Here is a 26,325-nt window from a genome sequence, read left to right as displayed (position 1 = left end):
GCCTATCAAGAGGATGTGATTTTGGATAGGTGTTTATTTTCAGTACCATTGATGATTACATAATTTACTCAATGATGGGGGGGGGGGGGGTGGGGTTGGCTTTTTGTGGCATGTGAGAAAGACCCTGAGGCATGAGTGTTGCACCTAAAGCATGAGACTTGGTTGGTTTATCGTTTGGGGATGTACTTAAGTATACCATCACAGACATCTCATATCATTTCTTTCTTTCAGGGTCCTCATTTACAAGATTTCAAGTGAGATTTCCCTTTCTGAGAAGAGATGAGCAACATCACACCAAGGGAGGTACTGGAGATCATGGGAAGCATGCCGATGACTCTGGAATCAGTGACCATGATGAAGTACTCCCACACACACAGTCAGTAGAAGGAGATGAAAGTCCTCCGAGAGCCGATGATGCTTTTCAGGATGATGACGGAGACTTCGTCGTTGCCAGGCCGACAAGCAAAGATGAATATGACGTCATCACCATTGGTGCTTGCTCAACCAAGGAGATATCCTCCCTGGCTCAACTTTGCTCTTCATTCAGAAATGATCACACACACTCACAGCTGTTTACTAGTTTACCTTTCTGATTTGTCATCAAACAAACCATGTATTAAATTTCACCCACTCAAAAAAGAAAAAAAAAATGCAGCAGAAAAAAATTAAATCATTGAATAGACTTTCCTTTCACTACTATTGAAAACTTAAAGTTCTGTTTATCTGTCTCTGCACATTAAAAGAGATGTCTGACATCAATTTGAATGTAAAATCGTCATAAATTTATTTCTATCTTAAGGCAGCTGCTAAAGGTATATTTACAAATGAGGGTTATTGCCTATTATGAATACAGTCAATGATGAATGTTGTTGGGTTAAAGTATCGTAAGAAACGGGTCAGTGACCCCAATGTTATGTATGAAAATGACATTGAAATACTGCAAAGCGAGGAATGTTCACGTCCATTTTAATTTCAGGAATTTTGCGAGAGCCAAGATTTGCGAAATCAAAATGCATGTGAAAGTTCTTGTCTACACTATACGCATTGAATGTTAGAGGCAACTCGCGAAAATTTCATGCCACAAAAAAGGCCGTCGGCTCCAATTCGCGAAAATTTCATGCCGCGAAAATATATATATATATATTTGGCTTTATAGCATGAGGACCATACTTTTCACATATTGAATTACTTGTTAGTCACTTCTGTTAAATCTAAATTCAAAGTCTCAAAATGGAGCGAAAATGAAAACGAGTGTGTTGAACCTGATAAAGCTGTTGATATACAGCGTAAGGCTACAAATGGGCAATTCCGTATGGGAAGGGCAAAAACAGCAAAATGCAAAGTTAAGTAAATGCTCTGAAATTTCAGTTTCCCGTACAGACGGATTGTTGTATTTACGGAAACAAAAAACCCTTTACCAATAACTTTCCTTGTTTTTGTTGTACACACTTTTAAAGTTGGAAGACTATTTATTGTATTTATCTAAAATCTTACAATATTAAATGAAAATCTAAAATGAAACAACTTAAATATCTCTCTGCTTTATCCATACTTCCACATCTTTCTTCCTATGCTTCAACAATCACATTTAATGAAGCATTCAGTCACTCTCATTATGATATTTTTTGGAGAAATGTTCAAAATCTACTGACAAATTGACGTAATTCCGTTACCATAAAATTGAAAAAAGTTTTCTCCTGAACAAACTAATCACTGATTTTTTCTCCACTTGTAAATTTTTTCTCTACATGTGACTCCCTGAAAAGTCACAAAACATTTTGTGAAATATCTCCTTCAGTTCTTCTGTAATTGTGGTAACGGAATTACATGGTAACGGAATTACACGCACATCTAATATGGAAGAGAATGACATATCCTACTTTCGTGCCAATATGTATGTGAACTGTTCATGAAATAGCTTCAGGGCATTATTATGGAGCTTAACAGTGTTGGTGATTGGCAGTAAAGGAGTGAAAGTTGAAATATATGTATGGTATGATACACTGACATCATAGTGTAGCTGGATGCCTCTGACAGTGAGTCCTGACATCAGGGTACACGCTCGACAAGACTTCTTGTGCTGAAAGTCTCCTCCTTTCCTTCACATTTTCTCATGTACAAGAACTACATGTGTACATGGAGACTGTGCTAACTGATAACTTTATAAGGTTTGCTACAGATACTCATTCTCAAATGTTAAAAATCATACTGAATTTTGAGATATCAATTTGTATATTTTCTTGCTTAAAAGTCTCATGGTTTCATACAAAATCTAAGTATAGTGATGAGGGACTATTGAATGGGTGTGATGCAGCATAAATTGAACAAAGTTACAAAGAAGAGGAAGGACATAACATTTATTTAATAGGAAAAGAGAGCACTGCTACTGACAGAGAGAAATGAACAGGATAATTTTTGTGAGGAAAGATCAAGAATTTAAGAGAAGGATCATACACAATGTGATAGAAGTCATTACTTGACACGGGATGCCCACTGAATGTGACACCTTTGATCTTTCTGTATGCTAAAGGCTTTATTATCACCAAGTCGATAGTCTGACCTTTTATTGAACATGTCATGTTTTCATCCTCAAGTCCTTTATCTTTAATGGTAAGTGTATGACTATGACCTTCTTTCATTTGTTTCTTAGATCTTTCCTCCACAGAGACACTTCCAATTTTGATTTTCATGCCCATTTGATAAGAGCATCTGCTACCCTTTGAAATTTTTCTTTAATCCTTTCTTTTTAAAAGGAATGAAGACAAAAACACCATTTGTGATGAACATTTACCCATTCAGTAATTGTGATACAGCTCTAAAATGTAACATTTAGTCCTATACTTTCCCATCCTAAGAAGATTTTAAATATTAAAGTCAATGGGCTTCTGCTTCTACCTTTACTCTTCATGTTACCATTTGCTGTACAATCCAGTTTCCTTTCATACAAGTGCCATTACAGTGTATTTTATAATTTGCTTTCAGGCAGTCAAAATACAACTTACCGCAAAAGAGAAGATGCACACTTCTTGTGAGTAAATATATGGCAACACTCAGGATGAGAAAATAGACAAAGTCAAAGAAGAAAGACAAAGACAGGAAACTTGTAGGAAAATTATAGGCCAAGTCATAATTGTGTTTCTGAAGACGTCATTTGGAAATTTTGTGTGGTCAGAAGTAAATACTAACATTATTCACAGGTTGATTAATCTAACTCTAACACAGTGAGCTGCAGATGGATAAAAGAGGCCCTCTTACCTTTCTATGAATTAACAGAATTTGGTGGACTCACTCTAATGGTTCAAAAAGTTGTAGTTTGTTATTTAAAAGTTATTTTGCTGTTTTCTATTTCCTTTTAGTATAGTTTATTTTATTTTGGTGGGCTTAAGTAGGACTAAAGGGAATTATCAAATTATGCACTACATTATATACCAGGGGGCAACTTCAGCTATTAGTAAAATGTCACAAGTTTTTAGTGATTAATATATGCCACAACATAGATAATAATGATTAAGCACTGGTGCAGTACCATAATCATATAAGAAAATTTTCTTTTCTATTTATGATTGAATTGTAATTTGTTATATTTGTCATTGAACCACAACTGCATCTTTTCACTTAACAAATTAAAAGTTTCAGGCATCTTTAGTGTTCATACTTAATATTAAACATTGTGTTCAATGATGGGGCTGCACACTGTGCTCTTGCACTGTAAGTTGGCACTTTATGATTTAGATTTAAATTCAGTGTCAATCCGGACAGTTTTTCATTATTTTCTTATGCATGTGCACATAATATTTATGTACAATACTTGTAAGTAATTCACACATATTGTCAATTATTGGCATATTTAGGAAGAAGAAAACAGAGAAATCTGTCTTGCATGATATCAACAAAAGAAATACAAGAAAATTTGGGTATTGTTGACTGGATTTATAGAATTGTACTTGTGTACGGCTATTCTAGCGTAATTCCGTTACCATGTGTCTTAGATGTCATTTACCTGCAGAGTGTGAAATTCTTAACTTGAAAGTAGACAAATTTTGATGGATGTGGTACTTAGAAGTTACGAGATCTTGATTGACATAGTTACGACTTCAAATCACAGTAGTTAGCATGAACATTTTATGTTTTTTGACAATAAAAACTCATTTGGCACCTATACACTTGTAGCAGTTCAAGGTCAAAGGCTAGAGAGTACTTCTTTAGTGGTTATATTATAGCTAAAGGCTTAAACAATCTTTATCAAGACATTTCAGAATACATGAGTACCAAGAATGTGTATTTTTTCCAGTGTATTTCAGAAGGCGTAATTCCGTTACCATTTGTGTAATTCCGTTACCACTGACTTTACAGGGAAAAAGCGTGCTGCTTGGAAAATGTGATGAAATATTTGAAAAACAATACAACTGAATTGAAGTCGACACAATCAAAGATGAAATCAGACAACAACCTACAGTGTATGTGTTATAGATTTCAGAGAAACAACTCCCAAAGTCAGAGTTGAAGTTGTGACTAAATTCTCTGGTAATTCCGTTACAATCGCACATAGACCTCCTTTGTAACCAACCAAGTGAGAACATTTAACAAATTTGTATTTGGGGTGACAGTGTGAGTACATCTGCATCTTTTAAATGTATCAAGAGAAGGTAAAGTAATCAATCCTGTATACAGGGTGAAAGAATATGAGCCAAAATTCTCTGATTTGTAATTCCGTTACCACGGAATTGCCCAAATGTACTATGTGCTCAAAATAGGACCCCAGCACATGATGGATCAGGCGTTCAGCACATAATTGCAAATTGAAATCAAGAGAAAGCAGTGTGGGGGGCATTAAATCTATTTGATATTAATTCAACATGCCTTGGCATGGTAAAATAGATGAATTAGATAATATTCATTCAGTTTACTTTACAGTGTATAGTGAGAATCTTTATGAATAGATCTACAGCTGTTTCTTGCATTCATGTCTCGATGGTAGAGACCCAAGTATACAAATCTCAAATGGGAGGATGATCATAGGTCTAAAAAAGAAATATTATGGCATGAAAAAAATAATAATTTCTGAGGGAAGCACATGCCATAAAATGTTTAATTCCTTGCCATTTGCAGGCATTGATTTTTTGTTAAAAAGTATATAAACTGTGCAAAGAGACTCCTGGCATGTGTTTTGGCTAACCAAATGATACTGCTCAAAATTTTTAGGAAAAATAAAGCAAATATTATGTTTTACACAGCTTGAACTAAAGAGAATTCGATTTCTTTCAAATGCTGTTCTAACACCAGACCTAATCTTTAGATAAAACTTGGTGGAATTTCAGGTTTGATAACAAGGACTTTTTTATATATTCATATGCTTTACCAACAGAGCATGCAATGGAAACCCATTTACCAGATGTTGGTTTGCAGGTGAGTTTCTATTCAAATAACCTTTTCACAGTATTTTTGAATTTTTACCAAATCCTGTTTGGAAATTTCTGGAAAAAATAAACAACTTTTTCATCTAGAAATTTCCAATGTTCAAGCTCTGAGCACGGATGTAAGATAGTATACGACAGTATGATTTGTATGTTTTAATGTGCTTCAATTGCGACCATAATTTAATAAATTCATCTGAGGACAAATCAGCATGTGCAGCCTTATTCAGGTTTCAGGTAAAACGTGAATGACGGGTTACCCAAGTTAATGTCATGCCTTTGGAAACTAACAGTGATATGAAGCAGGGAGAAGTTGAATAATTTTCATTTCACTTATTTTGCTCAAGCGTTGTTTTCTAGTCTTGACAGATTAGTAATGATTGCAATCACTGATTTTCTCCCTAAACATTCAAAATCTGAAACTTGACACTTGGATATTCATCCTAAATTCAAGTGAAATGAATTTTTGATTAGGCAAATCAGATGACAATGATTGCCATTGAACCAGCATACACGTACTCAGTGCATGAGAGACCATGATTATGACTTCGACCCATTTCAATCTTTATATTCATAGATATATATTTTTATTTATCACCCAAAAAAAGGTTTGGCTGGGAAGTATACTACTGTCTAACTTCATCTTGCATGAACATCAGAGATTTTCTGGTTGTGTGGCACTGGAACTTGGAGGTGGTACTGGACTTGCCAGCATTGTCATGGCAACCATTGCAAAGCTTGTGATTTGTACAGGTATGAAGTCTGTTTTATCCGTATTGATGTCGACTGCATCACTGCAGACATTCCCGGACAAAACTAACAGGCTCTTGTTTTATGCGGAATGAGGTGCATTTGCTGTACAGATATACATGTATCTATCAAGAAATTTGGAAAGCACAAGTTTGGAGAAAATGCTGTATTAGCATGATGACTGGATATGTTTCTTGAGTGGATGCGGCATTCTTGTTTGAAAACTAATAAATTGTCTCATTGCACCCAAAGATCATGCAAGGGATATGCATATTGTCTCTGCATAAGGAAATAGGTTTTATTTTATATAGGTCCTTTTGTAATTGCTATCATCAAATCAATTTATCTCATTTGATTGCAGGAAGTGATATGTACATGTATAGGCACAAAACTTTTTGGTTTAAGTTTATTGAATCAGTGTTTCATAACTTTTAAGTCCATTCATGCCACCCTGCTGAATTCACAGATATTGGGGAAGATGTCCTGAACAGGTGTCAGAGAAATATCCTAGCCAATGCTCATTTACCTACAACAAAGTCTGGCGACATGGACAGTGATGACCTGCTTGTCAAGGTCAGAGAATTAGACTGGCTGTCTCCAATGCTTACAACAGGTGAGATAGATGAAGAAGAATTACGTCTCTTCTTCTGTCATAATGATGTTTCTGGTTTTGAATTCTAGTGATGGCTCTCTAGAAAATACAGTGTAGATGTTCAAAGCAAAAATATTTGTTCATGTTATCCTGCAGGGCAAAGTTGTGGCATATAAAAGCCAAGTGCAGATGTTTGAGCAACATTACCAGTTGGTCTAGAAGTTGTCATATGACCTGAACATTGCATGAAAATTGTCATTAGATTGTGTTAAGGCTGAATAATTTCAGCCTGATTTTACTCTTTCACTTTCTTCTGCTGAGAAATAGAGATTTTATTTTTCTATATTACAGTTGGTATTCGTGCTAGTATTATGTCTTCATTTATGACCATTATAGGCATTTTCATTACTGTATCAAAGTTTAGATTTTCAAGTTCTTTATTCACCAATATTTCCAAGTCATTTGAAGGAGTCACCTCTGTGCCCCCAAAGATGCAAATAATGTATAGGTTGCTCAGTTTAAACACAGCCATATGTGTTAGTCTATCCTTCATTTGAATGTGAACATTAAAATTTTGAAATGTTTGTATGTAGCTCGATGAATTCAGCATCCTTTGATAAGATGTGGACAGTTCCCCCCATTAGATAAGCTGAAAACATTTCACTGGAGACAGGAAGACATCGGGTGCTTTGAGGACGTCGATATCATACTGGCAGGGGATGGTATGTACACTGCAATGTATCCATTATAGTGTAATTCATTGCCTTGCTGTGGAGTGTGTAACTTGTGATTACTCTAAGTGTAGGGAACTATCAACAGAATGCTGATAAAATCGGCCAGCAAGTCACAGCTGTACATTGCGTGGACACAGAATGGTTAATGTATTGTGTGGATGACTACCGCGATGAATTATATTCAGTGAGACGTAACATTGTGTTGATGAATCGTATATCTAATAACTAATTATTTTGTTGTTGTTGTTGGTTTTTTTGATGTTTTTTGGTCAATGGAAGACAATGCAGTGCATTGTTGTGTTTTTCTTCAAATGTTCATTCAAAATCATTGTCACATATGATTGTACATTAATTTTTCCTTCCAGTGATTTACAGTAATCCGTTGACAGATGCCTTCTTTCACAAGCTGCAAGATCTGATGGAAAGAGGAAAACCAAAGACATGTTTTATGGCTCTTGAAAAGAGGTTGGTAATGGGTCTCTGGGATTCTTGTGCAAGGTCATAATTCTATGCTTTAATTTATTTCGAAAAGATGGAATTGTATTTTTATTTCATTATTTGTACAAATTCAACTTGTGTGTTAGTTATTGACAGTCTAATCTCCAAGATATTTCGTACTTAGCTTGTGGTAATGAAAGATGATATGGATTAGCAATTGCATGTGTGGAATAGATTTTTGTGGTGTATATTTGACACATACCTTTTAGTAGCTTTGATAAATTTAAAGCCTGGTCATTTTACAAACATCCAGGACATAATACAATACATATTTGTTGTCACAATTTGCTGTGTGTAATGTGTGGGTTTGCACTGTACAGCATGCTAAAAGAAAAATTAATACTTTATGGATTGCTGCATGTGTGATTACTGGGTGAGATATCTCTCAATACACCTTTACATTGTATTTGCTACATTTCAAAGGAGACTACTTAATCAGTTTACCTACTCTGTATAAGCATTATGTTATGATCATTACATTATACTCCTTAACCCGTCGAGGATGGACTGATTTTCCTAGAACACACATTTCCCACAGACACCTGCCCGAGTATACTCGGGACTCATCCTCAACGAGTTAAAATTTCAGTTGCACATTTAACATCGATTTCTCCTCTCGTATTCTGTCTACGTATTTTACATTGCTGACTGATGATATCATTTCATGTTATCCCACTCCATGCGCCCTATGTGGAAGCAGGCTGAACTTTACACTGGAGGATTTGGACGTCACATGCAAAGAGTATGACCACTTTAGGGACTGGTTGAGGAGACTAGCAGCTGATCATAGATACAGTGTGTCACAGCTCAGTGGGGATATCTACCAGTATGTGCAATGTCCTCTCTCAAAATATCTGGTAGGTGTGAGATGTGTGTACCAGATGTTTCAATGCATTTGCATCATGTACTGTAAAAGTGGATATTTTCGCACGACTGATTTTTTTCGTGCTCGGCCGGGGAAGAAGAGTTCCGCGTGTATTTAATTCCGTGGAATCAAGACATCAACTACTGGAACATATGGCAAGCAAAAATATTCATGTGCTTTTACTTTTTTGCTAGTTTCTGGTCACGTAAAATGCGTGAAAATTTCCACTTTTACAGTATGTAGGTAATTGCACATAGGTAAAAGCTGATCAAGCCTAGCCTACCCCCCCCCCCCCCCCCCCCCAACGTGCCCATGTAGTGTCCTCTTGAACCACTTTTTGTTGGTTGTGAGTTCAGGAGGATAGAATCACTTGCACATCTAAAAATTGTGTTGTATGACATATCAATGCATCAAGTGGCACCTACCCGTATTCTGCATATTTTTTTTTCATAATCATGCTTAACATCTACAGCTTTGTAGATCAGTTGTCTCTCCCAACTACAACAATCTGACAAATGGAAAGTTGGGTTGATGTTCATGTTGAGTTGAATCGAGTTCAGATTGAATTTACTTGGTCACATTTAAAGGACAAGTTCACCTTCATATGCATGTGGATTGAGTGAATGCATCAGTATTAGTAGAACACATCAGTGAACGTTTTGGGAAAATCTGACAATCTGTTCAAAAGTTATGAATCTTTAAATCATCTGTGCATTCACTGCTGGATGAGAAGACTACTACAGTGTATGATGTCATATGCATACGACATAAGGAAAATATAAAGAGAATTTCACAAAATTTTACTTTTTGAAAAAGTTTACATTTCCTCCATATTCCCCTTGCCTTCTGAAAGAGGGAAGTCAAGTGACCTTTAATCAAGTGAGAAAAGTGAAAATATGTTGAATTTTCTTCGCATTTTCTTTATATCATTGTACGCATGTGACATCACAAACTGTAGTAGTCTTTTCATCCAGCAGTGACGGCACAGAAACTTTAAAAATTCATAACTTTTGATCGCATTGTTTGATTTTCCTCAAACTGTCAATGATGTGTTCTGCTAATATTGCTGCATTCACTCAATCCACATGTCTATGAAGGTGGATTTCCCCTTTAATTAAGGGAGCAATCACATTACACTCATACAAGCAGGTAACCATGTAGCCTCTTCTTGACAACTCTGATGCTATTGGGAGTCTGTAGAGTTGATGCGAGCCAGATAAAGCGACACGGTTGCGTCGAGGGCCTCTTGACACCTGCCTGACAAATATTCTGACTAAATTTTAGTGTGTGAAAAGTCATCCAATCAACATGAGCTACCATAACATACATGTATGTTCATGAGCTTCCATGATTGCGTCACACATACAAACTGATGGAAAGACGTGTGGTAACTTCTATTATGAAAATTCATACATTGTGTTAGTTTACATAAATATTCTTTATAAGCTAGAGATCAAATTTTTCATAAGCTTGCCTGTGGATGTATTACGAGTATGAGATTTACTTAACGCCCCCCCCCCCCCAATAAATAATAGACTATTTTAGAACGGAAGGAATAAAGTCACCGTTCAACAACAGAGGGATCTTTCCATCAGTTTGTATGTGGTATCATGAAACAATTGCATAAAAACTCATGGATATCACATTGTGGTAGCTCATGCTGACTGGATGATTTACGCCAACCAAAAGTTGGTCCCAATATTGTCAGGTAGGTGTCAAGAGGCCCTCAGTACAAGCGCCTCAGTTTATCTAGCTCACAAAGCGATCCCAAATTCTCCCCTTAACATCAACTCTACAGACTCCAATAGTGCAAGGGCCACCAACCAAGAGGCGAGTAACCATGGTGGCTGATGGCTTTCTCACAGTGCCTCTGAGACCTATCCATCTTTGTCTGAAACACTAATACATTTGTACAGGCGACTCCTGTCACAATGAAGTCCTTGGGACCGGCAGTTTTCTTTTGTTTCAATGTATCAAAGTTTGTTATAGCGGAAACAAATAAAGTATATAAGGATTTTATAGATAATAATTTTGGGACATGATGTTTTTACTTCTCTGTAATGAAATTTTAATACATGTATAACTGTGTTTATTTCTTTTTATCTGTGTCAATTATCTTCGACAAAGGTTTTTGATGTTCACTTTTGGGGGCTTCATCCCCCCCCCCCCCCCTTTCTCCTCTTTTCCACCTGACTCTATGTGGCAGGAGCTATGGGAGATTCAAGGTTCTCCTAGATTATGACAGACCTGGACAGCAGCTGGAACCAATGCATCATCATCATCATCATCATCATCATCATCATCATCACCTGCTCCTCCTTCTGACCGGAGATATCAGGGAGCACATCCACCCATAAAGATTTTCGGAATAAGATGCCAATTTTTCAAGGATTTGTCAACGCTCAAAAGCCTCATGAGTCTGGGCTTGGGATTTAACATCCAGTCCACTAGAGGAACTTCAGCCTCTGCCTTGAGGCAACGACTGTATGATGATGGGACTATGATGACATCAACTCAATAGATACAACTTGATCCACTCTGACATACTCTCGGTGGAGCCATCATTGCGAGCTCTTCCGACAAAGATGAGAAAACACCGCCAACTTCAATCTGTCATGGGCCCTCAAATCGCTGAAAAGAACTGAATTAAAACTGAACTGAACAGAACTGAACTGAACTGAACTGAACTTTTATCCTGTCATGGGCCCTGTGGCGTAAAAGTTGAGATCAAATGTTAGGCAGAAAATCAATCATAAGTCTCCTAATACTCAATTCTGGGTGGCTGACGTCTAACTTATGTCTGATTTTCTGACTAATGTTTGATTGCATCTCTATATGCAACAGAGCCCTGGATGGATTCTGTAAAGCATACAAGAATAAATTCATGGAACCCAGCAGGTTGTAGGGTTAATTTTTGCAGCAGGAAGTATCATCTTGTCAATTTTGTCCTTATCTAAATTGGCAACTCTGAGTACATACAGGGGAAACTCGGTATAACGAACACTGCTATAACGAGATATCGGTTATAACGAGGAAATTTTCCCGGTCCCAAATTTCCTTCCACACAAGTCTATGTAAAATGCTACTCTTATAGCGAGATCGGCTATAACGAAATAACTGCTATAACGAGATAAATTTTGTGACTTCCAAACAAAGAAAAACATAGTCAATCAAACCTGCTATAGCGAGGTAAAGCGAAATGCCTTCGGTAAAGCTTTACTTCGCCTGTGCTATCATCTTCTGAGATTGTAAAGCTTGATGCACCAAAAACTGTCTTGTACACACATAATCATTTTCTTCAGTGCACTCCAGCTAGCACTGCATGTTGTACGTGTAAGTGTGTGTGTGCGCGCACACTGATACATGCAGAAAATGTGGTGGGACGGCCATATGTATACATGACATCATCATGACGTTTAGCAGGTGTGAGGCAATCTGATGCTGTGATTGGCCTTCTACGTAGGGAATTCCCCATCTTCACACACACGCAGTCATAATGTATACAGGATGTGTCACATATACACACACAGCATTGTGCAGACCATATTCAAGCTTTCCACACAACACACACCCATACGATAACCACATACCAATCCACAGACGATCTTGATACAATCACAAGCTATATAAATTTACAAATTAAAACATCTACAATTAATAAGAAACACATTCTTGATATTGGATTTCCTTGGCGAAAAACATCTTACCCATAAAGGTGAGTAATTCCCTCACACACAATATCAAGTTATCAGTAATGATTGAAATATGATGGGTAGTCCCACATGTGCAAATTAATGTCTTTATGTTATGCCTTCTTTTATGCCTACTGATATAACGAGATATCGGCTATAGCGAGGAAAATGACTCGGTCCCGACCATCTCGTTATATCGAGTTTCCACTGTATAATGTATATTGACCTGTGCATGTGTTTATTGTGAAAAATAATATATGTTTATTGCCTGCAACCAAAAGAATGTCCAGTGAGTCTTTATTTCTATGAACTATCAACAAAAAATGATAACAGATGAAACAATAATGCACATTCAAACTGAGAGGTAACTGTCAAAACTTTTCAAATGTTTTAATTCTAGCCTGTGCATAGTTCAATGCAACAATTTATGTACAGCAAATGTACAAATTTGAAAAGAGGCATTATATGTATGAAAAAAAAAATGCATCAATTGTTTAGACTTACATGTTGTACAATGTACGCTATCTTTGCCTGGAATGTGGCATGTATGCTAATCATATTCCTCACTTCCTCATAAACATTTGAGTAGCCATGTCTATTATGATCAATCAGTCACATTTACAGATCATAAACCTCTACAGTGCCCTTTATCAATCATGCAGAACACTCTTTTATACAGTACAACACAAACAGAGACAATACAAGTACTGCTTACACTATCTCATCACAAAAACTGTTTACGACTTACATTTGGTGATTCTTCGAAGCAGTAGTCCACCCACAACCATCTTTGACAACTGAAGTTGCACACAAAATATGCACTTTTTCAAACCTGTCAGGTGAATAATTCTATGATGTATACATAAAGAGATTTCTTCCCTAAATTAGGAGGAAGATTTCTCACTCGCATAAGTCGTATTTTCAAATTGTCCACATTTTGCCAATCTTCAGGGGAAAATCACGTTCTGCACACGAGTGGTTTCAAATCAATTGACACAACAGGGCGATCATGTGATCACAGAAACACTTTATAGGGACAAGAAACATGGAAACAAATGACAATAACGAGAGACCTAGTGGTTCCATACAGGGACAATGAAAATAGCAACAGGTCCAATCAAAGGCCACTTACCATTCAAACCTTAAACACAGTATTCCACACTTCCTGATAACAACTACCATAGACACATTGCATGCTGAAGACATAAGAACTTAACAGTTTTTATGCATGGGAATACATGTATCTTAATGAATTTCACTCACCTTTCAAATTTGCCAGGGCAAGTGCCAGAAGAGCTTGGTTCAAACATGCCATTTTTTGAATTTGAGTTTCATTGATTGATCAGACTGTATCTGACTGCATTTGCATATGTTTCGTGTGCATATCTCCACATCAGTAGTACGTGTATTCACATTTTACAGATTACTCTATTATATCTGAATCCAATGTGGGGGACAGGAGTGCTGAATATACTTACTACATGTATTACATCCAAAGAAGTGAAATACTGTATTCAACACTCACTTTAAGTTCCTCAAAAAAATAAATAAATAAAAAATACAGAAAAATTACCAATACACAGATTACTTTGATACTGAATACAAAGAAATCATCACCTTTGCTACTATGACAGCCACACTACTCACATGGTATTAACACCACTTTCTGGCATTTACCAGGTAAGTGATTCTAACTCTTGTTACTTACCAGCACCATCAGAAGTCCAGGACTGCCTGCAAATCATGGAATTACTTTATTAAACACACAAAAAATGATCAAATGAGCTCAACCAGTGTGAACCTCTCTCGTAGACCATACTTGTTTCTACAAGAAATCTAGTGAAGATGTCATTTTAAGACAAAGCATTTTCAAACTTTAACAGTTTAAAGACATATCGTCACTGAGGTGACAAGACCTCGTACAATGTATCTCAAAAATGCTAAATGTTCAGGAGAGCAAAAAGAACAACAACAAAAAAAAAAACATGGCAGCCACAGCACTATATCACATGGGATAGCCTTTCCTTTGACATGCCGTGGTGGCTTCATTTTGGGGGTAAGACAGCGAGGATTTGGACAGGACGTCACTTGACTGATTATCTGACCATTAATCAAAAAAAAAAAAAAAAAAAAAAAATTGTTTTCACCAAAATTTCACATACAGTGTACAAGGTCTTGTCACCCCAGCAACAATACGTTCAATATCCAACAAAATGATTGATACTGTCTGAGTTTCTTTTTCTCTTATACTTCTTTTGGGATGTTTGTCTCAAAAAGTGTTTTACAGACACTTCCATACAGAAATTGATCTGCAAATACATTACATTTGTATGTGCAGCATCATATCCCATGTGTGAGCAGCTGGTTTTGTCGCCGTTTAACTCTTTCTGTGCCACATTATTCCACGACTGCAACACATGAGTGCTTTTAGAAAACATTGTGTTTTCCAAAGCCATTGCAACTTTTTATAGAAGTGCTTACACTTGGGCCAGGTGATGTTGCTTAGAACCAATTTTCATGGCGATGAATTGCTCTGACATCAAATTTGGGTACTCTGTGTACTGTGACATATTGAAATCTATTGTTTGGTTTGTGCGCAGTTGGCGTTAGAGCAAAGTATGCAACCTTGGCAAGCCATAAACTGAGTTTGACGTGTGAATGTGACACACAAACAGTTAAGGCTACTGTTAAAATTATATTCCTGTTCAAGAAATCCTCATTGAGCAATCATAGACGTATTCATTGAGATAAAATCATTAAAAACCGTCTTGTACGGGGATGTGTACAGGAACACTTTACAACATCCAGACCATCACGAACTGTCAAGATTCAAGTAAAACAACAAGACTGAGGATATGACAACACATCGCTTGCACACCTTTCAATAAGTTTATAAATGTATTACTGTTGTAGCTCTCAGCATTGCCAAATGGTATGATACACACAATATTTGTCTTTGTCAGGAGTTGCACATCAACAGTAATGCCTGATTAGGTCATAGCCTACTCAACGTACAGTGCTTTTCATCACTCAACGTGTCACTTTAATTAGGCATCATTCGTTGTCAAACAATGACAGTAGGAATGAATCTTTACCATCACTGAACATATCACTCGTGGGAATCAAAGTTGGAAGATCAACAGCCATTAATAGCGAATTTCCCCCTCTACTGTTCTTTCCATTCTTAGAAATTTCATTTTCAAAGCCTACACTAGCTCTCTGTAAGTTCCTCTCTTTTCATTTCTTTTTTATTTCTTAGCAGACACATGATATCGATTGTCTTGCAAGCTCCATTGTACAAGTTTATTGCCCTTCAAATCAAGAGTTAATGTTCTCATTTCATGTCATATCCCATCAAGCCAGTTTTCTTCCGATGCCACATTTGTGTACCAGATGTGAAAACAAGGCCACACATGAAGCCTTTGTGAAAACAAACTTTGTGAAAACAAAATTTGAAATCTACCAAATTGCCACGGGCAAGAAAGATAAGACATCCTTCCGACGTGTCCCAGTGGCTCGAAAACCATACAAATTCATTCCTCTTGTACAACACGTTACAGTGAAGATCCTTGTACAAGTATTGGACAGTTTACACGAAATCAATCAGATTCACAGATATCTATCTTCCACAAGGCTTCTCTCAAACAGACCTCAGACAGGTCATAGCTTCCACTGACGTTTTTTTTTATCTCCCAAGGGCTCTTTGACACTCTTTCTATTACTTTGTGTAAGTATTGGCAGTGCTTCCCAAGAGCCATACCACACCAAAGTGAAACCTTGACATATAACAGACTCTCGTCATGTAACAGACTGACATAACAAACTCTTGTCGTAACACAATTTGTTTTTTTCACACCCCATAGTTCAAAAGTTTTCTTGTGCATTTTATTGTTTTTTCACAACCTAATATCACAAAGTTTCAATATACTAAAGTAATGACTTCACTGGTCTTGAGGAGTTGTTATGAGAGTCCCCTGTACTTCTAACATTATCCAGCTTTATCTCTCGCAAACTCTTGCTCTATGGAGGACAAAGAACTGTTTCCATGGCAACTCACCATTGCCCTTCCAGGTCAGACACACCATCTAGGACACACACACCTAGGAGGAGACAATTTGATCTGGCCTGCAGCATGAATGTAAAGATGGATTTGTTGAACCCTCTGTGAACAACCTAGAGAAATCTCTCTCCCTTGCAACTTTGCCAACTCCAATCATGAGTATGCTCTTCAAGAGCATTGCAATGTTATGCCTCTACAGCCACCGTCAAACTACGCAAAACAATTTTCTGAAAATGACACAACATCATTCCCTTACTCTTCCACTTTAATTTCATATATAACATGACTCGTACAAGTACTCGGTTGCGGAGATATCGATGATTTTATTAGCCCATGTTGAGTGGGTTAGGAAATCAGCATTTCGAGAAAACCGCCTTCAAAGCTCTCCTTCAGACGCTATTATGATCAAGAGGAGGCAAGACAGTTCTCACCTCTTGACAATAGAAGGTATGCTCCTAGCAACCTCCGTGATGTTCATTCAGCGGTCTACACAACACAAATCAGTAACCACAATGCCACGCACTGACCAATAAGAGTACTCTCTCGTTGCTAGGGGCGGAGTCTAGCTGCGGCGCTAAATCCAAACCATCGGACACACTTCTGTTGAAAAGTCGGAAAATCACAGCCAAGAAAAATGCTCATTTCTCTCCTCTTCTTTCATCGTTTAGCTTCAAAATTTCGGCAGATGGTAGATGATACTCTAGACTACAAAATTATGTCAAAAACAGAATTCCAATCGTTTCGACCGATTTTGATGATCTGACTTCAAGCTCAATTTTCTCAGCTCAGCCATCAGCGGCTTTAAGATCCTTTTGTTGTGGCGGGTCACATATTTTGTTTCCCACAGTTTGGCAAATGCGACCGCAAACTTCTTGTAAAATTTCTTGCATGCACTTGGGAAGTTTCTCACTTTTCATGAAGCTATGAGTAGTTTTGTAAAGTGTGAATCGAGCACGGATGAAAAAGAAGAAACTTCAAGAAGTTTGTCACATGATTAGATCCATTTCATGTTGCTCACGCACATTGCACATTATTTTGCATGTGGTTGTGCATGCATGTTAGAGACCAAAACTATGGGCAGTTTCCCCAACACTCAAACTACATGTGCTTTTGTCAGCAGTGTGATCACATGCTCAAACACGAGGAAGTTTTCAGGAAGTAAACTACACGGAGTTTCACGTAGTGTGACTGTGACTTACTTGTGGTTTAGAGTGAGATTCCTTTGACACCCGATCGTTCCTTGATAGTTGACTCCGATTTTGGATGCAGGTACATCAAAACCACGAAAGAGAGAGAGCAGTAAGAAAATCCCACGTGAAAGAGAGAAGTTTCATAGGCCCAGAACACAGAGGGTAAAACTTTGTTTTTTGACAAATGCAGCAATTACTTGTAGCAAACCTCTGAATCAGGTATGCATGGAAGTATGACAAAATTTGAGGCAGTTTGGTCTACTAATTGACTCTTTTTTTTCAAGTCACTGATGATGGTGTACATGAACCCCATACTGGGAATAGAATATAACTTCTTGTCCATTTCAACAGTGGCAGCACATACACCAAAGGAGACAACAAAATTCAGGAAATTGGTGGGTATAGTACGACAGAACAGTATCGCGAGAACATATATCTTCTCTCGCTGATATCACTTTGATTCTGGGAAGAGGATCATACATTTACAAAGCAGTACACTTGCAGGCTGATATCACTTTGATTCTGGGAAGAGGATCATACATTTACAAAGCAGTACACTTGCAGGCTGATAATTGTCTTATCCAATCTCTGAATACACACCATCTTTCACAAGGCAACTAGATCAAGAGGATTATAATTGACATTGCCTGGTACATGTAATGCATTATAAATTTAATTTGCTCATTTACACCATAGCTAGCTATGGAATGGCAGTCTCCCATTTGAGAGTATGTAAACTCACTAGTCTTTTTTTTTTTCATCTCTAAACCATGTGATGTTAGTAATTTATGAGCAGAAATCCCCATTACAGCGCTAAAACTGTTCAAGGAAATTGAATGCTTGTCATTTGGGGTCACAAACACACAAAGTTGATGAAAGATTGGGAGAAATCAAACTGAGCGCAAAAACCGAAAGATTGTGCATGCTCAAAAGCATCTACATAGATATCTAATGTAAGACTACCAATGAAAGCTTGTATGCCTATGGGGACTACCATGCTACATACCATGGTAGTCCCCACAGGCACAGCGATGGGGCTCAGCAAGTTTTGGAAGGACTTTTTCTAGTTTATACCTTGCACACATGTTCAATGATGGTTTTGTAATATTCCATATTATGCTTGTGAAAGATGTGAACATTCTTATCATAAGTTCTTTGTTTTCTTTGTGTGTTGTTGGCAGGCAGGTATTTTTTCTAAAAAGTTCAACAAACCATGTTCATACTTCAAAATGACCATGATTTCTCTGTATCCCAGATACCCCTTTAGAAGGGTCACTGTGGTTACAAGTGTTATCCAAATCCTAATTATGCCAATCATAGCACTACCCATGCCACATAAAGTTACAGTGAATAGTACAAATCATTTGACATGGTCTGACAATTTCCAATGAGATTATGAGAAGGATGTGTTTGCAACCTGGGGGAACAACCACTAAATATACAGTCATAGGGCCAGGGATCAAAATACAGAGTAGAAAATGTTTTCTATTCACTAAGCATGTTCACAACTTTCTATCAATATTGTACATATTAGTTCACACCTTCAGATATACATGTCCAACAAGAATGGTTTCTATACATATTAAAGTCAGAGAGACAACGTACGTGCTACATCAGGTGTACACCTTGTGATACTGATAAAAAAACAAACATGCCATCTACTACTCGATGACAACAAACAAACACTGTTCCACAAAGGAGCAGTTCACATCGAAGAGGTAGATATGACATCGTCTGATGAGAAAAAGGTATTTAAAAGCTGGCTGAGATAAAAAATGTGATATGACTACTGATGAGCTAGAGACTAATCCCTGCATACAATCAGTGCAGCATAATTTCATCACAGTGACATGATCCAGTTCTTCTTTCGAATGTGAATTGGTCCCTGTCAAGTCGTTGATATGCAGAGAATCATGGAAAAACACTTGGCAGAGGGAAATGCTGTAGACTGCATGCAATCCACAGGCACTGAGAGATATTTGTGGTGTAACATTTCCTTCAAAAGTTCACATGCAAAATGTTATTTGCCGATATTCCTTGCAGAATCAATGGCTTAAATAACCATAACTGGGGTCACTGAGGAAATTAGTGAAATTGTAGGAAAGGGGGCGGGGAGGAGGAGGAACCAAAGCACCTCTTTCACATGAATATCTTGTGCATGTTTTCAAGGGGGAGAGCATTAATAAAATAACTCATCTACTGATCCCGCTGTTTGTCATCCTATGTGCTGTAAAAAAAAATTTAAAAAAAAACAGCACAAATTATTTCATTCCCTCTGCCACATAAAGAAAAATACCTACCACTCCCCCACAAAAAAGAAGAAGAAAAACTTACATGTGGTGGCACACAAAAACTTGTAAGGGACGTAAGTTGAAAGAGATTACATACATTGTACAGTGTTCCAGCTCTTTCCCATTTTCAAGCGACGATGCTTGCATACAGCACCTTGGTATGATAAGAAAAGGAATAGTAAATATTTGCACATACACTCACACTGACATAGGAAAGTTCAAAACATTAGCCTACATGGCAGAAGATGCATTCAAAGTCAGAATACCAACCAAAATGAAAATTGTTGCTGGGCCTAGCTTCCTGCTGACAGCCTTTTTCGCGCCATGAAACTTTCACAAATTGCCATTGGCATTCAGTGCATTGTGTAGACAAACATTTGCAAATCTTGGCTTTTGGTGAAACTTGCAAAAGTTTCATGCACACAAAATTTCAGGTTTTACAGTACCGTAACAGTGGATAATTTCGCGCAACTAATTTTTTGCGCTTGGCCGGGTTAGAAGAGTTTCGCATGTTTTTAATTCCGTGGAATCAAGATATCAAGTACAGGAACATATGGCAAGCAAAAATATTTGCGTGCTTTTATTTTCGTGCTAGCTTCCGGTTGGGCGAAATGCGAGAAAATTTCAGCACCGCGAAACTTTCCACTTTTACAGTAACTTGCCAAATGTCTAGGTGAGTCCAGCTGAAGTTATCTATCAGAGACTTGAAATAGTCACTCATGGAACATGACGTGATAGAAATATAACACTTCAAAAATTTTATTCTATTATTTATTCAAACAAATAAGAAGGTGCCCAAAGAAGTTAATGATGGTGTGAGTTGATCAGAGAGTGAAACGCACATAGGAAACGAGTAATGAGAGACATCCACCGATTGTAAGTCATCTTGAGAGGAACAGCATTCTCGAAAAAATTTAGAAACGGGCAACATTATGCCATATGAAAGAAGCAGCATATTGGTTTTTCTCAGCACCAAACCTACGGGCAGTCTGGTAGAAAAAGTTTGTGCATGTTGCACCGATGACGAATGCCATCTGCCGAGGGAATCCCACATAAGATTGGGAAAGTGTACAACTCACTGCCAACACCTTTCCCTGGCAATGCCTTCACAAAAATCAAGCGATTTTGTTCCAACAGTGGACTTTGTTCATGTTTGAAATTTGTCTGTTCCAGTTCTTCCCATATATGCATTGTTCGCCCTTCACATGACCAGATTTGGGTTTCAGATTTCTGCTATAGATAGTAGATTTCTACTCGTAGCTCACTTCTCAAATGTTGTGCAATCTGCACAACGATTCTACAATACCTCAATGTCTAGAGTTCTGACTACAGTGTCCAATTCAAATGGCCAGAATATCTGGTATCCACCCTTTGGGTTGCCTCTCCACAGAATAAAAAACAGAATTACTGGTGGTGACGCAATCCTGAATCACCAGTTTTGGCCGTGACTCAATGTTGTGGGATCTGTACCTCACATACTTCTTGAGTGCATGGCACCCTCTGAAAATAACTTCGGTATCAATTTTGTTTAATCACATTTCCCATTTTACTAATGCAGCCAGTGCTTTAGTTTTATGAGTCTATTTCTGATGGTTCTTCTTCATTAGTACTAGACTGACTGGCATCAGTGGAGGCAGCTGTATTAGTGTCATCTACCATGAGGTAATCCCTGCCGTAGTCCATTTCTAGAGTGTCCGCGCTGTCGTCGTCATCTTCAATCACATTGGCGCCGTTGACAGGCATCACCTTGCTGGCCTCCACACTCACTAGGGACTCCTCTGGATACAAGATGGGAGGTTTGCTAGTCTCTTCCTGGTCCCGCTCCTCCTGGTCCTGTTCCTCCTTCGTTTCTGTCTTCTCAGTCTCTCTGGCCTCCTCCACCGCCTCCTGGTTGCTCGGGGTGATGCCCTCCGGGGCGGCCCCGCCCGGCTCCCCTCCGTTGCTGCGGCGACCCAGCCTCTCCAGCTGGGACATGAAGCGGAGGATGAGCTGAGGGTGGAGCAGGCTGAAGTCGTACAGGTTGATGAGATGGAGCAAGAAGTTCTGGCCAAGGCTCTCCCGAAGGATGGTGGCGCCGTGCTCTTCGATGAACAGCGAGCACGCCTTAGGGATTTGGGAATCTGCTATGAAACTGCAAAACAAAGGAGAGGTTTGACTTTCCTAACACTGATGCATGATTCACTTCAATCATTTCCACCCTTTTCCATCTAACCTCAGATGACCAATAATGACAGCAACACAAGAGAATAATGTATTAAAATATAAAGAATAACACAAGTCCAGGTTGTTTTACCTTCTCCAATCTATCTCATTAATCTGATGGAATTTTTTGGTCTTCTTCCCTACAGTCAGGTAACTTCAGCTCCCCTAAGTTGCATCTATTTTCTGTAATTACACAAGGCTCGACATGAGCAGTGGCCCAGTGGCCCAGGGCCACTAATTATTGGTGTTGGGCCACCAAATTTATCTTTTGGTGGCCCATTTGGGCAACTAAGATTCAAAATGGATTGTTACATTTGCTTTTATTTTTGGCCACTACAATATCTTTTTCAGGCCAACAAAATTTCAGATTTACAGATTTTAGTGGCCCAAACGTGCCACAAGACAAAAAGTTAGTATTGAGCCTTGAATTACATAATACAGTGACTCCCATCTAATGTACACGGCTATAACGAAACTCTATAATGAAGTACAGATTCAAGTCTTGAAATTATTGTCTACATATCTTTATATACGTTGTTTGGCTATAACAAAATTTTGATAAAGCAAAAGGAAACTGTGGGTCCTAAGGACTTCATTATAATGGGGGTTCTTCCAATCATTCTACATTTTCCCTGACTTCAAAACTAATAGACTGGCAATGTGTCTACCCTCTGTTCCGAAATCCTGCAAGGGCTGGACTTACTTGTGTTTCATGCAGTGATTGTTCCAAAGCTTCATCAACTCCTTCTCCCCTTCATTGACATCTGAAAACTCATCAATCATCTGAAAATATGAGAGAGAGAGGGAAAAAAAATATTCAGAGGGACGGAAACAGATAAAACCCAATGCAGATTTGCGTAGATGCAGCGCAAATGCATTTGGAAAAATCGCAATGAGAAGTATTTTGAATGAGATGGGATACGAGTATACGGTCATTCAAAGACTAAGCAACACTGGCCTCTTTAAAAAACAAAATGCTACAATCCTTGAGTGATTTTATCCTCCTCCTCCTCCTCCTCCTCATCATCATCATCATCATCATCATCATCATCATCATCATCATCATCATCATCATCATCATCATCATCAATACTATCATCATCAATACTATCATAATCTATGATTTTTCATCGTCATCACTATTGACCCTAAGTAACGTACATACTTTCAGGTCTACAAAGAGACTTGCGTGGGTTTTACGATACACGATCACAAATTATACCGACTATCAGGCCAAAGTCTGGTCGGTTGGTACGCCACTCAAGAATCGCAAAAACACCCTGGCAACGTACCATCCTGGTCCTCTCTTTGATCCAGTCGGGGTCGATCTCGTCTTCGCTGTCTTCGTCCATCTCCTGAGGTCGGATCGGTTGCAGAGAGTGTGTGTGATAGTATATGCTGCAAGAGAGAAGCAGGGAACAATCACACAGATCAAGCTGATAAATTTCACTCGACATAATGTACAGTGCACTCCTGTTATAACAAACACAGTTTGAATATAATGAAACAGTATACAAATAGTGAATGGTCATGAGTGCGATGGCACAAGATTTTGCGCGAGGTGAAAGATAGAGGTGCTCTATTTCACGAGGCAAAGCGGAGTTGAATAGTGCACCTCATCTTTCACAGTGCGATGCAACAAAAACTTCGAGTCAATCATGAATTTAACATGGCAGTCAATGGAAATTAGAGACGTCAGCCGTGCTATCTATTTTTGCTCAACCAAAATTGCACAGCTGACAGCCACAGCGTGCAAGGGTACTTTTAACTGAATGTCTTGTGATAGGCAATCAACCAAATGGATAGCTACATTCTTTTTAGGTGTTTCTAAATTCCACTTGTACAGAGGGCAGACAAACTGAAGGAAACTCATACCTCATATCTTCACCCCTCTTCTCAATAATCTCTTGCTTTCAAAGAAATTCTTGTTGCAATAAAGCAAAAGTTAAGCTCCAAAAATGACTGTCCGTATATATCTATACACTACTGTTCGTCTAAGTTTAAGTTCTGATACGCGAAAGAAACTGCCGTTCCAAAGGACGTTGTTCTGAACACGAGTCGCATGTAATCGCATCCACGAGACATGGCACAAATTTACAAAAGGATTCAATATCCAAGCATATCTTTTGCTTTTCTTCAATACTATCAAACCATGAAACTGATCAAAATATGATTGAAGCTGATTTGGGGGAGTATGGAGCATGGTGTGTATATGACGTAAAACAAGGACTGTAGGATAACGGTGAGGGTCTGTCATTTCTTTGCACAAATTATACCAACACTATCATGCAGTGAAACTCTGAAGAGAAGTATACCCCACAACTTCCCTCTTGCCGTCCCTCTAAAGACAACCAAAAACACGCTGAAGAATTTTGAGTGTTGTGTATCTCAATATCCAGCTTTCACTGTACTACCTGTACAGAATCTATCCTTCTAATGTGCACAACATTAAGCTTCAGTCTTACCGGTTATGGCCTGAGATGTAGGGTCGACTCGTGAGGTAGTCTGTGTTCTCGCCTTCTTGAAATTCTAGCAGGCTCTCCTTGGGCCTCTCAGGTCTGTCAGTATGAATCAGAACAAACACTGAGTTTATAAACAGAGCATATTAGAATACATTACACTACACTGCACCATATCACCACACTACACTGCACTGCACTTCTCTACACTGCACCACACTACACTACACTACACTACACTACACTACACTACACTATGCCACAACATGTCATTACACTACGCCACACAACATGACATTACATCACGCAACACCACACCTTCAGCCCTCAAATCCTACTCAACTTCATTACGATGCACCACATTTTATTCATCTTATTCTAGTTCATTGATAAGGTGTTACTGTTCTCTTTACTGGTCTAAAATTGATGGTATTTCATTTCTGATTTCCAAAGTTAATTGCGGAGCAGTGACAACTCATGATGATCCCACTGCAATATCATGGCCGTTAAATACATCCTTGGTAGTGCATTACCCACAGCTCTCAGACCCTGGTTGGCTTGTTCTCACAACCTTGGATTTAAACACGTGCACCAGACCATTACACAGCAGAGCAGGTAACTATGTTGGCATAACAAAAGAAAAGAAAGAATGGGCACCATTTTGAAAGTCGAGATGACCTACTCATGTTGGCTTTTCACCTGAGTAAACCTGATTACACCTTATTTGTTGCAAAACCCCACATGACAGCATTTTCTAGCTATGACATCTCTACTCACTTCATGACTAGTATCTGAGTGACAGGTGTCCGTCTACACGGGCCATTTCTCTGGAAGGCGTAGCCCATGTGAGAGGTGATGAGATTCTGGGGATTCCCCGAATATGAACCATCATAGTGTTCGTTGATGGACACGTCTATCCTTGCGTTTGTTTGATGAGGCTGTGCAATAGGAACATTCAAAGAGACATAGTAGAATGTGAAAAAAATTTCACAAACAAAACATAAAAGCATAAAACTCATCTTCAAACACTTGACGATATCTTGTTTGAGGAGGATGCCACGGAAAATCACGTAGCATCAGACATATACGTTGTAGCTCCATTCACAAATTCAATGATCAGTAAATAAAATCTGGTAAAGACTGGAGATTGCACACTCGAAACATCCAAGTACACAGACTTGACTTTGAGCGCATTAAACAACTTAAAATGCCACGGCACCTAGCAACAGCTTGCAGAGTCTTTTCATTAACATTTTGCTAATCCTCCAAAAACTTTATCGTAAGTTCCAGAGCGCAGTTAGGTGTAACATTGCCTAGGTCCAATAGGGAGGTCATGAGGATGCAATATAAGGGCAGAGGGGGATTATTGACAATTAGTTTCGAAGCATCTGTGCAAATTACCACTTGCATTGCAGAAACAATCAATATACAAAACTATACAGCTTCAAGCACAGCATGGGTGCTACTGACATGCATACATCTGGAGCAGTGACTCAATGCCATGCTCCCTTCTGAAATCATTGATTGAAAGATTACTCATGTCCTGATCATACTATACAGGTCAAGTGATCAACTTTG

General features: G+C 38.3%; 1 protein-coding gene and 1 long non-coding RNA gene across 2 annotated transcripts in view; one reads left to right on the top strand and one right to left on the bottom strand.

Annotated features, from left to right (window-relative positions):
• The first annotated feature begins 242 nt into the window (after window positions 1–242).
• On the top strand, window positions 243–6,118 carry LOC139726377 (uncharacterized). Its single transcript, XR_011710660.1, has 3 exons — window positions 243–492; window positions 5,366–5,406; window positions 6,023–6,118. It is a non-coding gene; the product is annotated as an uncharacterized lncRNA (long non-coding RNA).
• A 15,126-nt stretch (window positions 6,119–21,244) lies between these two features.
• Window positions 21,245–26,325, bottom strand: part of LOC139726361 (polycomb protein suz12-A-like) — a 42,716-nt gene continuing 37,635 nt past the window's right edge. The window contains exons 10-14 of the mRNA XM_071637383.1: window positions 25,525–25,685; window positions 24,754–24,846; window positions 23,581–23,686; window positions 22,992–23,071; window positions 21,245–22,217 (exon numbers count right to left, since the gene is read on the bottom strand). Of these exons, the coding sequence (XP_071493484.1) occupies window positions 21,659–22,217; window positions 22,992–23,071; window positions 23,581–23,686; window positions 24,754–24,846; window positions 25,525–25,685 (999 nt within the window). The 3' untranslated portion in view covers window positions 21,245–21,658. The remainder of the gene's footprint in view (window positions 22,218–22,991; window positions 23,072–23,580; window positions 23,687–24,753; window positions 24,847–25,524; window positions 25,686–26,325) is intronic.

This window comes from Diadema antillarum, unplaced genomic scaffold (assembly GCF_040938485.1).
Source record: "Diadema antillarum isolate AM-2024a unplaced genomic scaffold, OU_Dant_1.0 scf00000017, whole genome shotgun sequence".
NCBI classification, from domain to species: Eukaryota; Metazoa; Echinodermata; class Echinoidea; order Diadematoida; family Diadematidae; genus Diadema; species Diadema antillarum.
The sequence above is the reverse complement of the archived record's forward strand: the minus strand, read 5'-3'. Positions and strand labels throughout refer to the sequence as shown.